Source organism: Nanorana parkeri, unplaced genomic scaffold (assembly GCF_000935625.1).
Source record: "Nanorana parkeri isolate BGI_ZX_2015 unplaced genomic scaffold, ASM93562v1 scaffold969, whole genome shotgun sequence".
Taxonomy (NCBI): domain Eukaryota; kingdom Metazoa; phylum Chordata; class Amphibia; order Anura; family Dicroglossidae; genus Nanorana; species Nanorana parkeri.
In genome coordinates this window covers 555,302-573,562 of record NW_017307237.1, presented here as the reverse complement: position 1 = coordinate 573,562, position 18,261 = coordinate 555,302, and the positions used below count along the sequence as shown (strand labels likewise).

The following is an 18,261-nucleotide window of genomic DNA, read 5'->3' as shown; positions in this document are numbered from 1 at the left end:
TTACAGGTTGAATTAGTCACCCCATTCAATGAAAAGCATGAAGCATCTCTGTGCCTGCAATTTAGTCATCCTGATTATTGAAAAGCTTGAAACATCGCTTTATGCCTACAATTTAGTTCTCCTTCTTATATAATACAATGTGAAGTTCAGTCAGGTGGTAAGCAAGAAATCCACATTTATAGAAGCTATATGTGATGGTTACTTCATAGCAGCCATCCTATGATTGTAATTATATGTTACTTATATAAGAAATTTGCTGGGATCTGCCTTGATCTCCTCGGAAAGCCCCCACTTGGGTGTTATGCTGTGCGCCTCCTTCTTCTCCCTCAGACTGTTAAGTAAGTGGGGTTAAGTTAGGATACACTTTAATGATGGGTTAGATAAAAGTATGTATAATATTGTGTTTATTTGTATGTTGTGTTATATTAACATGCAACTGTCCACTTCTGGATCTATAGGGCTTCTAAAAAAAAGGATAGAATGTGAAACGCATCAAGACTTTTTGCCATACGAACAAGCAAGGGGAAAAGGACTGTATTTATCTTTGATATTTTAAATAATTGTGAAATCTATATCATGTGACACAATTGTAATTCAATTATGTGGAGAGACATATAATCATTTTATGATTGATGTTTTAATATGCACAAAGAAAAGATTGTTTTATGCAGACATGAGTTTGTACAATCACTGGCACCTAAAACGCCCCATTCGTTTGGTATAAGTTATTGTTACTGTGGGTAATAAGAACCAAAGTAAGACCCCAATGCTGCAGCCCTGTACTGACAGCACAAGAACTATTTCACGTATTTCAAGTTATATTAAAGCCATAGAACTAGAGACTGAACCACAGCTATATTAACACATACAAAGTAAGTATGCGATATTACAAGATCTGGAAATGATATAATGATTCCAGGGTGAGAACAGTGCTGTTATATCATAGCCCCAGGGATCCCTTTTATCAGATGGCATTGGAGTAATGGAATTATATCACAGTGATGCCATGTCATTTAAATTAAAATACACTATTTAACCACAGTGACACAATGTTACCATAATAATCTCATGGTTCTATAGACAGTATATCACTATGTTACACATAAAGTGTCATTTTTGCTGTTTCTGCACATTGGAGAGCCCAGTGATTTTGACTGTTCTTGGGAGGGTCCCCTTGTGCACCCAGTGAGATAAGCAGTAAAATAATTAAGGTTCTCTGGGAGGAATGTATCAAATCTGGAGAAGACAGAATCTGTAGCAGTTGCCACTTGTAACCAATTAGCTTCTATCTTCAGCGTTTTCAGTTAAACTTTGAAAATGAAAGAGAGAAGCTGATTGGTTGCCATGGGCAACTGCTCCAGATTCTGTCTGCTCCAGCTGTGATTAATTCTGCTCTCTGTGTTTATGTGTATATTTGAACAATGCTACAGCTGTGCAAAATTATGACTAATATATGCAGTGAAAGGTCTATTTAAGCCAAACTGCAAAGGCTCCTTAGTTTTAATAAAAATCTTTCAGCTAGGTCAAAACAGAATACAAAATAACTAATCTGATTACAGCTGTACAGCAATTGGAACAAAGAAAGTGAAATTCAGAGTAATAAGAGCCAAAGTAAGACCTCAATGCTGCAATACTGCACTGACAGTGCCAAACTATTTTACAAGTTAGTTTAGAGGCATGGGACTAGAGAATGAACCAGAGAGTGAACCACAGCTATGTTAACACATACAAAGTAATTATGCGATATTACAAGATCTGGAAATGATATCATGATTCCAGAGAGAGAACAGTGCTGTTATATCAAAGCCCCTGGGATCCATTTTATCAGATGGTGTTGGGAGTAATGGAATTCTATCACAGTGATGACATGTTATTTAAATCAAAGTGGCACAATGTTACCAGAATAATGATTCTAAAGGCAGTATAACATCATGGTACCCAAAAAGTGTAACTTTTGATGTTTCTGAACATTGGAGAGCCCAATGATTTTGACTGTTGTTGGGAGGGTCCCCTTGTGCACCCAGTGAGATAAGCAGTAAAGAAAATAAGGTTCTCTGGGAAGAATTTATCAAATCTGGACAAGACAGAATCTGTAGCAGTTGCCACTTGTAACCAATCAGCTTCTATTTTCAGCGTGTTTAGTTAAACTTTGAAACTTTTGTATATTTGAACAATTTGTATATTTGAACAATGCTACTACTAGGGATGCTGCGATAGTGATACAAGCATTGCTATCGGCGGCGATAACGAGTATTTGCGTGAGTACTCGTACTCGTGCAAATACTCCGATACCAAAAACGAGTACCTGTGCCGTGTCCGCCATCTTCAAGGACCCGAAACCGCCGCACACAGGACCTTCATAGCATCTTCAAGCAAAGAAAATGGCCACAAACTCCTCCTCCACGGGCGAACGGCCGAAAGTAAACTCCGCCTCCAAGTCCTCAGTCCTCACTCCTTACTGGTGAGGAAGCCTGTCAATCATCCAATCGGCCAATCAGCGGGAGAAGAGGCCAGCATGGAGCAGATGACTAGGCTGTGACACAGAGTAGCAGATGGAGAAGACGACATAGCAGGTTAGAACTGCAGCACCAATAGCAGCACCCACTGTGCGAATTTCGCCCAATTCATCAAGAACCTGACGGAATTCATATAGTGTATGGCCACCTTAACTTTTGAGGCTTTCTGTAGCTATTGTCAATGGAACTGGCTCCTAGAAAAAAAAATCCAGCTGGCTCCTTTTTTTTCCAAATAAGTTTGTTTCCACCCCTGGTTTAAACATGCCTTGAAGTTTCAGTGCCGAAGGGCATTCTGGAGTAGCCATATCTCTGAAGGCCTGAAAGACTCCAGACACTCACTGACCAGTGCAGCTAGAAATATGGAGAAGGGAGATGGCTAATATCACATGACCACCTTACCAGGAGCTTGTGGCAGTTTTGAACAGTTTGGCATAAAATTATACAGGCTGTGCATGTTGACGGAACAATGTAGCTTATATTAGTTCATTTAAATGGTATTTTAACGTGCTCATGCATCTCAAAGCAATGGAAATAAAGCACTTCTATGTCCGATACACACCAACTCAAGTGGCATAACACCAATGATTTCATTACATTAACCAATTTTGTGCTTTTGTAATATAAAACAAAAAAAGGCATTGAATAATGAAATGAACTGAACATTTAGATCAAGCCATATTGCTAACTAAGGCTTGTATCCCCCTAGTGGGGAAAATAGATGAGCACATGTCCAGACCCCAGAACACTGTATTGTATAGTGTGGGACGGCTATATCCAATTCTGCATACCTGGCTTTATATTATAAGGTTTTTATAATATAAAGCCAGGTATGCAGAATTGGATATATTTGTGCCACACTATACAGTGTTCTGGTCTGGGGTCTGGACATGTGCTCATCTATTTTCCCCACTAGGGGGATACAAGCCTTAGTTAGCAATGGCATAATAAATATTAATTTCATGTTCATTTCATGTTCATGTTCTTCATAATATTAAGAAACTGACCTAAAATCATTATTTTGTATTGCTTTAGAAAAAAATGCGACCTGTCCCTTTAAGAAAAAGTATCGGTAATTGGTATTGGCGAGTACTTGAAAAAAGTATCGGTACTCGTACTCGGTCTTAAAAAAGTGGTATCCGAGCATCCCTAGCTACTACTGTGCAATATTATGATTAATATATTCAGTGAAACGTCCATTTAAGTCAAACTGTAATGGTTCCTACTTTTAATAAAAACCTTTTCATCTAGGTCAGAAAACAATAAAAAAATACCTATGTGGCCATTGGAACAGAAAGTGAGTGGAATCTCTCCATCGGGGAAGAGGTACAAATTCTCTTACTTCAGTATTGCTGCCTGTTTTCTAGTAGGCGACAATTCTCCAATTTTCTGACTCCAAGACAGGACATGTCAGCCAAATGGGGACACAGATAGAAAATCAAACCTGGCAGTGATTCTAACCCATCCCCTCTGCATTGACTCCCAATGCTAATTAAAAAATGGTGGAACTTCCAGTTTAAGTGTTAATGCTAATGTAGAGCAAAGCTAAACATACACTCATGAGGGGAAATTTTTCAAAGCCGGAGCAGACAAAATCTGGAGCAGTTTCCCATGGCAACCAATCAGCTTCTCTCTTCAGTTTGTTCAGTTAAGATTTTAAAATGAAAGAGGGAAGCTGATTGGTTGCCATAGGAAACTGCTCCAGATGTTGTCTGCTCCAGTTTTGACAAATTCCCCCCATTGTATTTTGGTGGCCCAGGTGTTGCCAGCTCCACATGGCTCAACCGATTTTTCAAATGACTTTTGTCGAAGGAGCTGGGTAGAAAATTGTTGTCCGAACAGGCATTGCAGCCAATCAGATGCAGTCATTATTTGAGTATTCTGACAGCTGGCTCTTCATGCTGCTTAAGGTTTAGGGCCAGCTTTATTCATAGCAAGCAATTAAACTGTACTGGCCTGTGGAAATTGTGATTAGTTGTTCTTGGTTACTGCTCTTAACAATTAACACTTAAACATAAGAATTCTTTACTGAACAAGACTAATAGTTTTTTAACTCTACAATTTCATAAATTATAAAAAGCAGTTTGTATATGTGTCACTTTTCTTTGTGTTTATATTTTTCCTGTGGAACTCCACTACATTACAGGTTATGGCCATTTATACCAATGGGGATTTTTTGCCCCTGTTGTAATGCCACAAAATATAAGGAGATGCGTGGTGTAATATGAGTCTTATAATGGACTACAAACAATGGACATTTTATACTCATATGAGTTTCCAGTATCTACTGACCACTTGCCATTATCAAGAGAAGATTCTCCTTTTACTATTCTCTTACAAAATCATTGTCATTAAACCCCCCCGCCCCAAATTTCCCAACACTATGGTGTGATTTACTAAAAGCAAATAGGCAGTTCATGTTGCAAGGGAATTTGCACTTTTCAAAGGAATTTTCTTGGTTTCTGCTCTTAACAATTAGCAGTTTGTGTACATGTTCCTTTAAAAAAATCTAATTTTATGTATACTTTGTTGAAAAACAAACTCTCCATTACCTGTGCAGAACCCTGGGCACTTAGAATAGATACATATATAAAATGACAACTTGAAATGATTTCCCATAAACATAAAATACAAACATAAAATACTTGCTTACAGTTAAGCATATATAATATAATCTATTTAGTAAACAATGTCAGTCACTAGTATTGTGCCGCTGTAACTTAAAACACCAATAAAGAAAATCACTTTTCTTTATGTTTATATTTTTTTTCTGTGGAACTCCACTACATTGCAGGCTATGGCCTTTTAAACCAACAGGGATTTTGGTCACCTGTCCAATGCTACAAAGCTAAAGGAGATATTTGATGCAATATGAGTCTTATAATGGACTACATATAATGAACATCTTATAGTCACAATGCTTTTCCAATATTGACCAACCGCTTTGTATTATCAAGAGAAAATACTTCTTTTTAAAATCACTATAATAACATCCCCTCTGAATCCCCAACACTATGGGGATGATTTACTAAAGGCAAATAGACTGTTCGCTGAATTTTCACCATATCCACTATGCTAAGGGAAAATTTCCTTGCAAAACAGCCTATGTGTTGTGCTAACAGCCTATTTCCCTTTAGTAAATAAACTCCTATAAATTAATGCGGACTTTAAAACAAACATATCTACAATATTGTTTTAAAGTATGCATATCACTTAAATAGCATAGTTTGAACATACCTGCAAAATATGACTGTCCTCGGGTATAGGGTCTCTTACATTTTCATGACCAATTCCTGAATCATCTGCATCAATTAGTCTATCTACAGGAACAACCGGAACAGTCTGCTGAGTTTCTAGAAAAGCAAATTCCTTTTCTGTTGAATCCAGAGTTGGAAAAACATTGTATGTGTATGGCAGCTGTAATGTTCCATTGTTAAACTGGGAAAGAAATCTGGGATCCACAGTATGGTATAAGTGCGTATTCACGGGTCCAAAGGAAGGCAAAGATTTGGACTCTCTGCATTTGGAGATGACAGCGACTATCACAGTCAATACGAACAAAAAAGAAATCAATGCCAAGGCAATTACCAGGTACATTTGTAAGTTTGACTGAGAGTCCAGTTTGCTTGGTTGTTTGTTCATTTCAGGAATTATCTGCTGAAAATTATCACCAATCACCAGATTTAGAGTCACAGAAGCAGAGAGGGGTGGGCGACCATTGTCTTTTACTATGACCACAACTTTATGCTTTAAAGAATCTCCATCATGAAAGACATTTGATGTTTTGATCTCCCCAGTGTGCTGATCAATGGTAAAAAGTGATGGCTCAGAAGCTTGCAAAAAATAAGATAACCAAGCATTGTGTCCAGAATCTGCATCCACTGCAACCACTTTAGATACTAAGGAACCTTGTTCAGAGGACCAAGGCACCATCTCAAAGACAGGGCCATCACTGTCTGTTGGTGGGTATAAGATGACTGGTGGGTTATCATTCTGGTCTACCACATACATTTTTAGAGTTGTGCTGCTGTTCAGTGATGGAGAACCATTGTCTTTAGCAATGACTTGAATGTTAAATTCTCTGTGTTGCTCATAATCGTATGACTTTTGCGCGTAAATGACTCCAGTCACTGGATTTATAGATATGTACAAGGATATGGGATCTTTGTCATTACTTGCTACAAAGTAAGTCAATTTTGCATTATCCTCACTGTCAATGTCTTTGGCTTGAATATGGAATATGGAAGCTCCTGGTAAATTATTTTCTGCTACAAATACAATGTAAGTCTGCTTCTCAAAAACAGGGGCATTGTCATTAACATCCGCCAAGTCCAAATAGATTACTTTTACAGAAGACATAGGAGGTGAACCCTTGTCAGATGCTTGAATGGTGATGTTATAGGATGTCATTTTTTCTCTGTCCAGAGAATCTTTTGTAACAATTTTATAAAAGTTATTTCCTGATGACACTAACTGAAATGGAATATCCCCAATAATTTGACACTGAACTTCTCCATTTTCTCCTGAGTCTTTATCACGAACTGCAATCAGTGCCACCAAAGTTCCAGGTGATGTGTCTTCAGGAATAGGAGAAGACAGGGAGGTGAGGGATATCTCAGGAACATTGTCATTCTCATCCAATATCTCTACTAAAACTTTGGCTTGGGCAGCCAGGCCCCCACCATCCATGGCTTGTACAGATATTTCATAGTGTTTTTTCATTTCATAATCTAAATGTCCCTTTGTTGTAATGTCTCCAGACTTGTGATTAATTGTAAACATCCGGAGAATGTTATTTGCCAGGGTGCTAAATGAATATGTAAACTGTCCATTCACACCTTCATCTTCATCAGTTGCCCTGACCCTCAGAACTGTTGAATTCAATGGTATATTTTCCTTAATACTTATTTTATACAATTCTTGAGTAAATTTAGGCGTATTATCATTTATATCCATGATTGCTATCTTAATCAGTAAGCTCCCTGTTTGTACATGTTTTCCTCCATCAACAGCTGATAGAATTAGTTCATAGTAATTCTGTGTCTCTCGGTCTAGAGACTTTTCTAGAACTAGTTCAGGAAATATACTGCCATCAGAGCTGATCTTCTCTCCTAAGACAAAATGCTCATTTGAACTGAGTCTGTAGCTTTTTAATGTATTAATTCCTATATCCAAATCTTCAGCTTTCTGCAAAACAAACTTTGCTCCTGGTGAAGCAGATTCACTTATTTCTAGCCTAATTGTTTCATAGAGAAATCTGGGTGGATTGTCATTTATATCTTGAATTTCAATCTTAACATTAAACACATTTAAAGGATTCTCAGCCACAGCATCAAAGGTCAGGACACAATCATCTGCAGCCCCACACAATGTCTCTCTGTCTATCCTTTCTGTAATAAAAAGGTCTCCACTCTCCAGATTGATACTGAAATATTTCTCAGAAACATCAGACACAATACGGATTTTTCTTGCTGTGATATCCTTCACACTCATTCCAAGATCTTTCACTAAATCACCAACAACTGAACCTTTCCTCATTTCTTCTACAATGGAATAATGAATCTGAGCAGAGACTGAATGACACAACCAGGAAAATAAAGAAATCATTACTTGCCATCTGATACCAGGAGGTGTGTTTCCTTGATGCATTTTTAAGACAGCTGTTCCTTCTGTTATTTGAAATATAGAAGGGGATATTCTTGTACAATGTGTAATCCTTAATTTAGTTAAAATTCCAGAATATCTTCTTCTTTATTAGAGGTGAAGCACTCACACCTCATGCAGAGATGTTCTATATCTTCTTTTGCAGTTGTACTGCCTTCCTCACAGTCATGTATTCCTCACATCTATCCCTTATTGGTTCAACAGCGGCGCTATGAGGTAGCAATGGGGTACTGCAACATTTCTATGTTTTAATAGGTACAATTTAGTATTATTTAGAATTACCGAAACTATCATAGCGAACCACTTATTTTAAAATATATTTCACAGTAAGTACACCTTCTTGTTTAAAGGATATTATTGCCTTAATACAATTTTCTTTCCTCAATCCCATCTGATCAATTCCAGCAAATTGTTGTCCTTGAAATACATTTATTCCCCTCTTCCCCCCATTTAAGGCATATATTTCTTGAAATTGTTGGTGAAAAAAAGAAAGGGTCCAGACAATCTGTATTTTTTGGTATTACATTCATGGTACTTGTGTTTCAAGACCCTTTTGAATATTACCTCAAACGTACTACATGGACATAGTAGGTAATCCACTTATTGTAGATGGGGATAGGGGATGTTTGACATCCCTAGGAACACCCTGCCAACAGCATATGGGAAAGTACAAACTTGCATCAGCTATGCAGTGGGTGTGCCAGCAGAAGTCCGTGTATGCCATGCATTGGTATTGTGGCCTGAAGGCCCTTGTTAGAAGGAAAGACACAAACTGACCATGCTATGATGGTTTTTCCTACTTAGTGTGGTCATCGCAACATGGAAGGAGAGTAATAGTGTAGTACACCAATCAGCTTACAGCTGTATAGCGAGTAGAACAAAGAAAGTGAATCTGCGAGTAATAAGAAAATAAGTAAGCTGCGGTTTTGCACTGTGTATTGCAGTTTGTTTGAACCTATATGAAGCCCTAATTAGTGGTGCCACAAGTAGCTGTATTAATTTTATTTACAGGTTGAATTAGTCACCCCATTCAATGAAAAGCATGAAGCATCTCTGTGCCTGCAATTTAGTCATCCTGATTATTGAAAAGCTTGAAACATTCCTTTATGCCTGAAATTTAGTTCTCCTTCTTATACAATATGATGTGAAGTTCAGTCAGGTGGTATGCAAGAAATCCACATTTATAGAAGCTATATGTGGTGGTTACTTCATAGCAGCCATCTTATGATTGTAATTATATGTTACTTATATAGGAAATTTACTGGGATCTGCCTTGATCTCCTTGGAAACCCCATACTTGGGTGTTATGCTGCAGGCCTCCTTCTTCTCCCTCATTCCCTCTCTGTCCTCTGTTGTGGGTGCCCTGGGCGCTGTTGATTGCCCACAGACTGTTAAGTAAGTGGGGTAAAGATATGATACATTTTAATGATGGGTTAGATAAAAGAATGTATAATATTGTGTTTATTTGTATGTTGTCTTATATGAACATGCAACTGTCCACTTGTGGATCTATAGGGCTCCTGGAAAAGCATAAAAGGTGAAACGTGTTGAACAAGCAAGTGGAAAAGGACTATATCTATCTTTGATATTTTAAATAATTGTGGAATCTATATCATGTGAAATGATTGTAATTCAATTATGTGGAGAGACATATCATAATTTTATGATTAATAATGGTTTAATATGCACGAATAAAAGATTGTTTTATGCAGACATGAGTTTGTACAATCACTTGCACCTAAAAAGCTCCATTCGTTTGGTATAAGTTATTGTTACTGTGAGTGATAGGAACCACAGTAAGACCCCAATGCTGCAGCACTGTACTGACAGCACAATAACTATTTCACAAGTTATATTAGAGCCATAGTCCATCGAACTAGAGACTGAACCACAGCTATATTAACACATACAAAGTAATTATGCAATATTACAAGATCTGGAAATGATATCATAATTCCAGGGAGAGAACAGTGCTGTTATATCATAGCCCCAGTGATCCCTCTTACCAGATGGTGTTAGAGTAATGGAATTCTATCACAGTGATGCCATGTCATTTAAATGGAAGTGACACTGTTTTACCAGAGTGACACAATGTTACCAAAGTAATCCTATGGTTCTAATATCATCAAGCTACCCAAAATGTGTAATTTATGTTGTTTCTGCACATTGGAGAGCCCAGTGATTTTGACTGTTCTTGGGAGGGTCCCCATGTGCACCCAGTGAGATAAGCAGTAAAATAATTAAAGTTCTCTGGGAGGAATGTATCAAATCTGGAGAAGACAGAATCTGGAGCAGTTGCCACTAGTAACCAATCAGCTTCTATTTTCAGCGTGTTTAGTTAAACTTTGAAAATGAAAGAGAGAAGCTGATTGGTTGCCATGGACAACTGCTCCAGATTCTGTCTGCTCCAGTTTTGATAAATTCTGCTCTCTGTGTTTATGTGTATATTTGAATAATGCTACAGCTGTGCACAATTATGACTAATATACACTGAGTGGCCAGATTATGACGACCACCCCATCAGTACTAGCCGAGGCATAAGCCTTCGGCTCGACTGAGCCACTCGGCTAAGTTCGGGAGCTGTACGGGCTATTGTGAATAGCCCGTACAGCAGCCCTTCGGTTTTACTGAACCGAAGGGGTCCTGGGGCGCAGCTAGCCAAAGGATCGGCCATAGCTACGGCTTGATCCTTCGGCTGCTTCGTGAATAGACCCATAAGGGTTCCTTAGTTTTAATAAAAAATCTTTCAGCTAGGTCAAAACACAATACAAAAATACCTATGTGGCCATTGGAACAGAGAGTGAGTGGAATCTCTCCAGCGGGGAAGAGTTACAAATTCTCTTACTTCAGTATTGCTGCCTGCTTTCTAGTAGGGAAAACCCCCCAACATTCTGACACCATGACAAGAAGTGAGAAGACGTCAGCCAAATGGGGACACAGATAGAATATGAAACCTGGCAGTGATTCTAACACATCCCCTCTGCATTGACACTCAATGCTAATTAAAAAATGGTGGATCTTCCAGTGTTGGTGTTAATGCTTATGTAGAGTAGCAACCATATACTCATTGACTTTTGGTGGCCCGGGTGTTGCCGGCCCCACGTGGCTCAACTGACACGGAGCTGTTGGCTGGCGTCAAAATAAAAAAAAAATTAGCCAATATGAATCTAGCAATGCATTCCTATGTCGAAGATGTTTTTTCTTTTTTTTTATGGCAGCAGAACCCGCCGGCCAATAGAAAACAGTTGGGCGGAGCTAGCTGTCACTGCTAGCTCCACACAATCATTTTCTATTTTTTTTTTTACTTTTTAAACTATTATTCTGTTCTGCTGGGTCCCACAGAGGGACCGAGTAGAACAGCCGAGCCGAATGCCGCTCAGCGGCATTCGGCTATTCACTCACTGCTGTTCGGCATCTATAAGAATAGACCCAACAGCAGCGAGTAGCCTGCCGGAGGTTCAGGTTGGCCGATCCAGATGTTGGATCGGCTGATTCGAACTCCTTCTGCACTTCCGGTCGGCCGTACATGCTAAGCATGTTCAGCCGACCTGAAGTCACGCGAAGCCACCCGATGTACGACTGATTTCAGCCGATATATGGCTGAAATCAGCCGTACCAGCCTGAAGTAAATAGCCGAACAGCGTTCGGCTCACTTCGCATCAGGTCTGTCATTCACTTGGCTGCCTACGGCAGCTTAGTGAATAGACCCCATAGTCTATTTAGTAAACAATGTCAGTCACTAGTGTTGTGCCGATATAACTTAAAGCACCAATAAAGAAAATGTATTTTCTTTGTGTTTATATTTTTTTCTGAGGAACTCCACTAGATTGCAGGCTATGGCCTTTTAAACCAACAGGGATGTTGGACTCCTGTGCAATGCTGGAAAACGAAAGGGGATATTTGATGCAATGTGAGTTTTATCATGGACTACAAACAATGGACATCTTACAGTCAGAATGGTTTCCAAAATTGACTGACCGCTTTCTATTATCAAGAGAAAATTCTTCTTTTTAAACTATAATAACATCCCCAACACTATGGGGGTGATTTACTAAAGGCAAATAGACTGTTCGCTGAATTTTCACCATATCCACTATGCTAAGGGAAGATTTCCTTGCAAAGTGTTAACAGCCTATTTCCCTTTAGTAAATCAACTCCTATAAATCAATGCAGACTTTAAAACAAACATATCTACAACATTGTTTTAAAGTATGCATATCACTTAAATAGCATACTTTGAACATACCTGCAAAATATGACCGTCATCAGGTATAGGGTCTCTTACGTTTTCATGACCAATTCCTGAATCATCTGCAACAATTAGTCTATCTACAGGAACAACCGGAACAGTCTGATGAGTTTCAAGAAAAGAAAATTCCTTTTCCGTTGAATCCAGAGTTGGAAAAACATTGTATGTGTATGGCAGCTGTAATGTTCCATTGTTAAACTGGGAAAGGAATCTGGGATCTACAGTATGGTATAAGTGTGTATTCATGGGTCCAAAGGAAGGCAAAGATTTGGACTCTCTGCATTTGGAGACGACAGCGACTATCACAGTCAATATAAACAAAAAAGAAATCAATGCCAAGGCAATTACCAGGTACATTTGTAGGTTTGACTGAGAGTCTAGTTTGCTTGGCTGTTTGTTCATTTCAGGAATTATCTGCTGAAAATTATCAGCAATCACCAGATTTAGAGTCACAGAAGCAGAGAGGGGTGGGCGACCATTGTCTTTTACTATGACCACAACTTTATGCTTTAAAGAATCTCCATCATGAAAGACATTTGATGTTTTGATCTCCCCAGTGTGCTGATCAATGGTAAAAAGTGATGGCTCAGAAGCTTGCAAAAAATAAGATAACCAAGCATTGTGTCCAGAATCTGCATCCACTGCGACCACTTTAGATACTAAGGAACCTTGTTCAGAGGACCGAGGCACCATCTCAAAGACAGGGCCATCACTGTCTGTTGGTGGGTATAAGATGACCGGCGGGTTATCATTCTGGTCTACCACATGAATGTTTAGAGTTGTGCTGCTGTTCAGTGATGGAGAACCATTGTCTTTAGCAATGACTTGAATGTTAAATGCTCTGTGTTGCTCATAATCATATGACTTTTGTGCGTAAATTACTCCAGTCACTGGATTAATAGATACATGCAAGGATATGGGATTTATGTCATTACTTACCACAAAGTAAGTCAGTTTTGCATTTTCCTCACTGTCAATGTCTTTTGCTTGAATATGGAATATGGAAGCTCCTGGTAAATTATTTTCTGCTACAAATACAATGTAAGTCTGCTTCTCAAAAACAGGGGCATTGTCATTAACATCCACCAAGTCCAAATAGATTACTTTTACAGACGACAAAGAAGGAAAACCCTTGTCAGATGCTTGAATGGTGATGTTATAGGATGGCATTTTTTCTCTGTCCAGAGCATCTTTTGTAACAATTTTATAAAAGTTATTTGCTGATGACACTAACTGAAATGGAATATCCCCAATAATTTGACACTGAACTTCTCCATTTTCTCCTGAGTCTTTATCACGAACTGCAATCAGTGCCACCAAAGTTCCAGGTGATGTGTCTTCAGGAATAGGAGAAGACAGGGAGGTGAGGGATATCTCAGGAACATTGTCATTCTCATCCAATATCTCTATTAAAACTTTGGCATGGGCAGCCAGGCCCCCACCATCCATGGCTTGTACAGATATTTCATAGTGTTTTTTCATTTCATAATCTAAATGTCCCTTTGTTGTAATGTCTCCATTTTTGTAATTAATTGTAAACATCTGAAGAATGTTATTTGCCAGGGTACTAAATGAATATGTAATCTGTGCATTCACACCTTCATCTTCATCAGTTGCCCTTACCTTCAGAACTGTAGAATTCAATGGTATATTTTCCTTAATACTTATTTTATATAATTCTTGAGTAAATATAGGAGTATTATCATTAAAATCAGTGATGGCAATCTTAATTAGTGCAGTGCCTGTTTGTACAGGTTTTCCTCCATCGACAGCTGATAGAATTAGTTCATGGTAATTTTGTGCCTCTCGATCTAGAGGCTTCTCTAGAACTAGTTCAGGAAATATACTGCCATCAGAGCTGATCTTCTCTCCTAAGACAAAGTACTCATTTGAACTGAGTCGGTAGCCTTTGAGTGCATTAATTCCTGTATCCAAATCTTCAGCTTTCTGCAAAACAAACTTTGCTCCTGGTGACACAAATTCACTTATTTCTAATCTAATTGTTTCGTAGAGAAATCTTGGTGGATTGTCATTTATATCTTGAATTTCAATCTTAACATTAAACACATTTAAAGGATTCTCAGCCACAGCATCAAAGATCAGGACACAATCAGATGCAGCCCCACACAATGTCTCTCTGTCTATCCTCTCTGTAATAAAAAGGTGTCCACTCTCCAGATTGATACTGAAATATTTTTCAGAAACATCAGACACAATACGGATTTTTCTTGCTGTGATATCCTTCACACTCATTCCAAGATCTTTCACTAAATCACCAACAACTGAACCTTTCCTCATTTCTTCTACAATAGAATACTGAATCTGAGCAGACACTGAATGACACAACCAGGAAAATAATGAAATCATTACTTGCCATCTGATACCAGGAGATGTCTTTCCTTGATGCATTTTTAAGATAGTTGTTCCTTCTGCTGCTGGAAATATAAAATGGAAATTCCTTGTAGAATATGTAATCCTTAATTTTGTTAAAATTCCAGAAAATCTTCTTATTCTTCTTAGAGGTGAAGCACTCACATCTCATGCAGAAATGTTCTATATCTTCTCTTGCAGTTGTACTGCCTTCCTCATAGAGGCATGTAGCCCTCACATCTATCCCTTATTGGTTTAACAGCGGCGCTATGAGGTAAAAATGGGGTACTGCAACATTTCTATGTTTTTATAGGTACAATTTAAGAGTATTTAGAATGACTTAAACTATAATAGTAAACAATTTATTGTTAAATATATATAAGTATGTACATCCTCTCATTTAAAGTATATATTATTGCCTAAATACAACTGATTTTCTTTCCTCCAACCTATCTGATCAATTCCAGCAAATTGTTGCCCTGGAAATGCATTTATTCTATTGTATATGGCATGCATTCCTTGAGATTGTTTGCCAAAGCAAAGAGGGTCAAAACAATCTTTTTTTCATTATTGAACATGAATGTATTCAGGTACTTTTAGATGAGCATGTTGCCTGCTTGGCATTATTGTCCTACAGGTGATAGGTGTTAGCAGGTAGCTAATTTTCATGGACAGTTTCTACTTGTGGAATTTTGTCTCTGGAAATGAGCTATCAAAATTTCAATAAAGGTGTTCATTCTTAGCCAAGCCAAGTTCAGAGCTCATTTTGTTAAATTACTCTGTCATAAAAATGAAACTTGTAATGTAGATGTACCTGTAAATGTAACTTTAATCGAGATGTACTTGTAAAAAAGAGAGTACTTACCTCTGCCAACCTCCACATCACTAAAGGACACAGTAGTGAATTTCAGGAGGAACCACTGAGCATACCAGGAGACTGACAGTTCTAAAAGTGATTTCACTTTACTGGAGCAGTGTTCAGCAGTGCAGGCAGCAGAAGAAGTTAGCATTTACTCTATTCTCTAAAGGTACATCTGTATTTTAAAGTTACATTTGTATAGAGTTGCTTTAAGCTTTATATATCTGCAACACCTTCTGCGTAGGGTATAATATCATGCACATACTTCAGAAGAAGGATTACTGCCATTGGTCTGGGTGGTATCAATTGAGTACTCAGTTTGATACACATACAGACAACTTTAAATGTTTGTGAAGTTTTTGATTAAAAAAATGATGTCATGGTACACATATACAGGTGAAACTCGAATAATTAGAATATCGTGCAAAAGTAATTGCAGTAAGTTCTGCAAAAGGGGCCCAACCAAGTACTGAGTACATATACATGCTTGTACTTTTCAGAGGTCCGATATTGTTCTATGTACAATCCTTGTTTTATTGATTGCATGTAATAATCTACTTTTTTGAGGTTGTGAATTTGGGGTTCTTGGGGTTTTCATGAGCTGTAAGCCATAATCATCACAATTATGACAAATCACGGCTTGAATTATCTTGCTTTGCATGTAATGAGTCTATCTCATATATTAGTTTCACCTTTTAAGTTGCATTAGTGAAATAAATGAACTTTGCACGATATTCTAATTATTCGAGTTTCACCTGTATATTAGGCACCTCACTCAATTATAAAATAATAGTAAAAATTAAAGCAAAACATTGTAAACATTTTTTTTAATAGTACACAAGACCACTATTTACAGCCTCATCCCTGTGATCTGAGGGCTGCGGGAGGGGGCATGGGGATGATCGGCACCAACATTACATATCCAAGGTGCATCAAAAGAGTCTCCTTGGTGCTGGCAGGGATAGAGGGATGATTGACATCCCTAGACACTGCCTGCCTACAGCATATGGCAAAGTATAAAATTAGCAGCACATAGCCATTTCACAAGTTTACTTAGAGTCATATAACTAGAGCTGGAACCACAGCTATTTTAACACATACAGAATAATTATGCCATTTTACAAGAACTAGAAATACTACTGTAATTCCAGAATAATCACAGTGCCATAATATCATAGTCCCAGTGATTCCCTTTTACCAGAAGGTGCCATGACATTCTATCACAGTGATACCATGTAATGCGATGAGTGACACAAGGTTACCAGAGTCATCTTATAGTTCTAAAGCCAGTGCTACCCATGAAGTGCAATTTGTTTGTAGTTTACACACCCTTTGACTGTTATTGGAATATGCAAAATCTCCTGGGACTAAGTAAAATGTACTAATACATTTAGTGACTCTTTGCTATTAATATCGATTTGTTGAAATTTGTTTAATTCTGTTGACAAAAGTAAACTTCTTTACCATTAGAAAATATTGATAGTACATACATACGCAGACATGCCTGTACAACATACACGCTCTGTCTCAGACAAAAAGAAGTGGGGTTCCCCCTTAACATCAAAGCCCCCCTTTCACATCTAAGGCACTCCTACTCACACAAATAGTACCCTTTACATCAGAAGTCCCACTTTTTTACATCAGAATTTACCACTTTACAACAGAAACCTCCTCCTTCACATCTGAGTCCTCAGTCCCTGCTTCATATCAGAGTCCTACAATCACATCAGGAGTCACAGCTGTGGTAGAATGGCATAGAACAGGAGACGAGTAGGCCTGCACAGATATGAACATCTGTCCTTTTATGAATGCATTCCATCCTCCCTGAATAAGTCTCATTAGTTTCCATAGTGCTGGTCACCAGCCCACCTACACCATGGAAAGGCATGACACTGGCATGCACCCCTGGGAAAGTCAGAAGGCAACGCAGAGTGCCATAGCACACTGGTTGAGGAAGCCTGCTCTAGGTGACTGACATCCCCCCGCCTCTCTGAAACTTTCTCTGCAGCATTATATCCGCTGAAGTTCTTACAGTGGAAATAGCCAACTGGAAGCTGTGCACTATGACTGAGCAATAAGTAACGATTGTGACAACTATAGCTATATGCGCAGTTTACCAACAGATAAATCTGACCCTGACAATGTATTTATAAAGGCCCTTACAGATGTTATGGAAAAAAAAGGCTACCACCACAACAGAGTGAGGAGTTATACCACTCTCTACAACATGCAACCACATATCTGTACATATGGACTGCTGAATCAGTGTGATGCTGTACATAAATCAGATATATCCACTATCCAAAGCATTGTGTCTTATACACATGTCCACACTTTAATAATGCTTCAGGGATCACATACCTTTTCTTTTAATATATACAATGTAATTTAAGTACCAAACAAATAGATGAATGATAGACAGTAGTGTACATTATTAGTTTACTAAAGGAATCCATACATTTTATACAATTTATTTACTCATGTAGTAGGTTAGTATATTTCCTTCAGGTAAATATAAAATGCAGAATATTACAGATTCAGGAGAAGGATACTACCCGGCTCCCCCCCCCACCCCACCCCCACAACCCACCACCCCACATGTAAAG

The 18,261-nt window shown here is 38.3% G+C and overlaps 3 protein-coding genes across 8 annotated transcripts in view; all 3 read right to left on the bottom strand.

Moving 5' to 3' along the window:
- LOC108795461 (protocadherin gamma-A4-like) overlaps nt 1-18,261 on the bottom strand; it is a 290,173-nt gene that overhangs the window by 83,442 nt on the left and 188,470 nt on the right. The gene's annotated exons all lie outside the window — the stretch shown is intronic.
- On the bottom strand, nt 5,727-9,512 carry LOC108795454 (protocadherin gamma-B2-like). The gene is made up of 2 exons (XM_018566698.1): nt 9,440-9,512; nt 5,727-8,182 (listed from the first exon to the last, which is right to left on the bottom strand). The coding sequence occupies exons 1-2, from the start codon at nt 9,510-9,512 to the stop codon at nt 5,727-5,729; spliced, it is 2,529 nt and encodes an 842-aa protein (XP_018422200.1).
- On the bottom strand, nt 12,400-14,919 carry LOC108795453 (protocadherin gamma-B2-like). The gene has a single exon (XM_018566697.1). It carries the CDS (start codon nt 14,833-14,835, stop codon nt 12,400-12,402), a length of 2,436 nt encoding a protein of 811 aa, XP_018422199.1. The 5' UTR covers nt 14,836-14,919.

Coding starts and splice junctions, on each gene's coding strand:
- LOC108795454 (XM_018566698.1), bottom strand. CDS start 9,512: ATGAGGGAGAAGAAGGAGGCCTGCAGCATAACACCCAAGTATGGGGTT. Junction 8,183..9,439: donor GGAGATCAAGGCAGATCCCA/GTAAATTTCCTA, acceptor TTCAAATAACAG/AAGGAACAGCTGTCTTAAAA.
- LOC108795453 (XM_018566697.1), bottom strand. CDS start 14,835: ATGCATCAAGGAAAGACATCTCCTGGTATCAGATGGCAAGTAATGATT.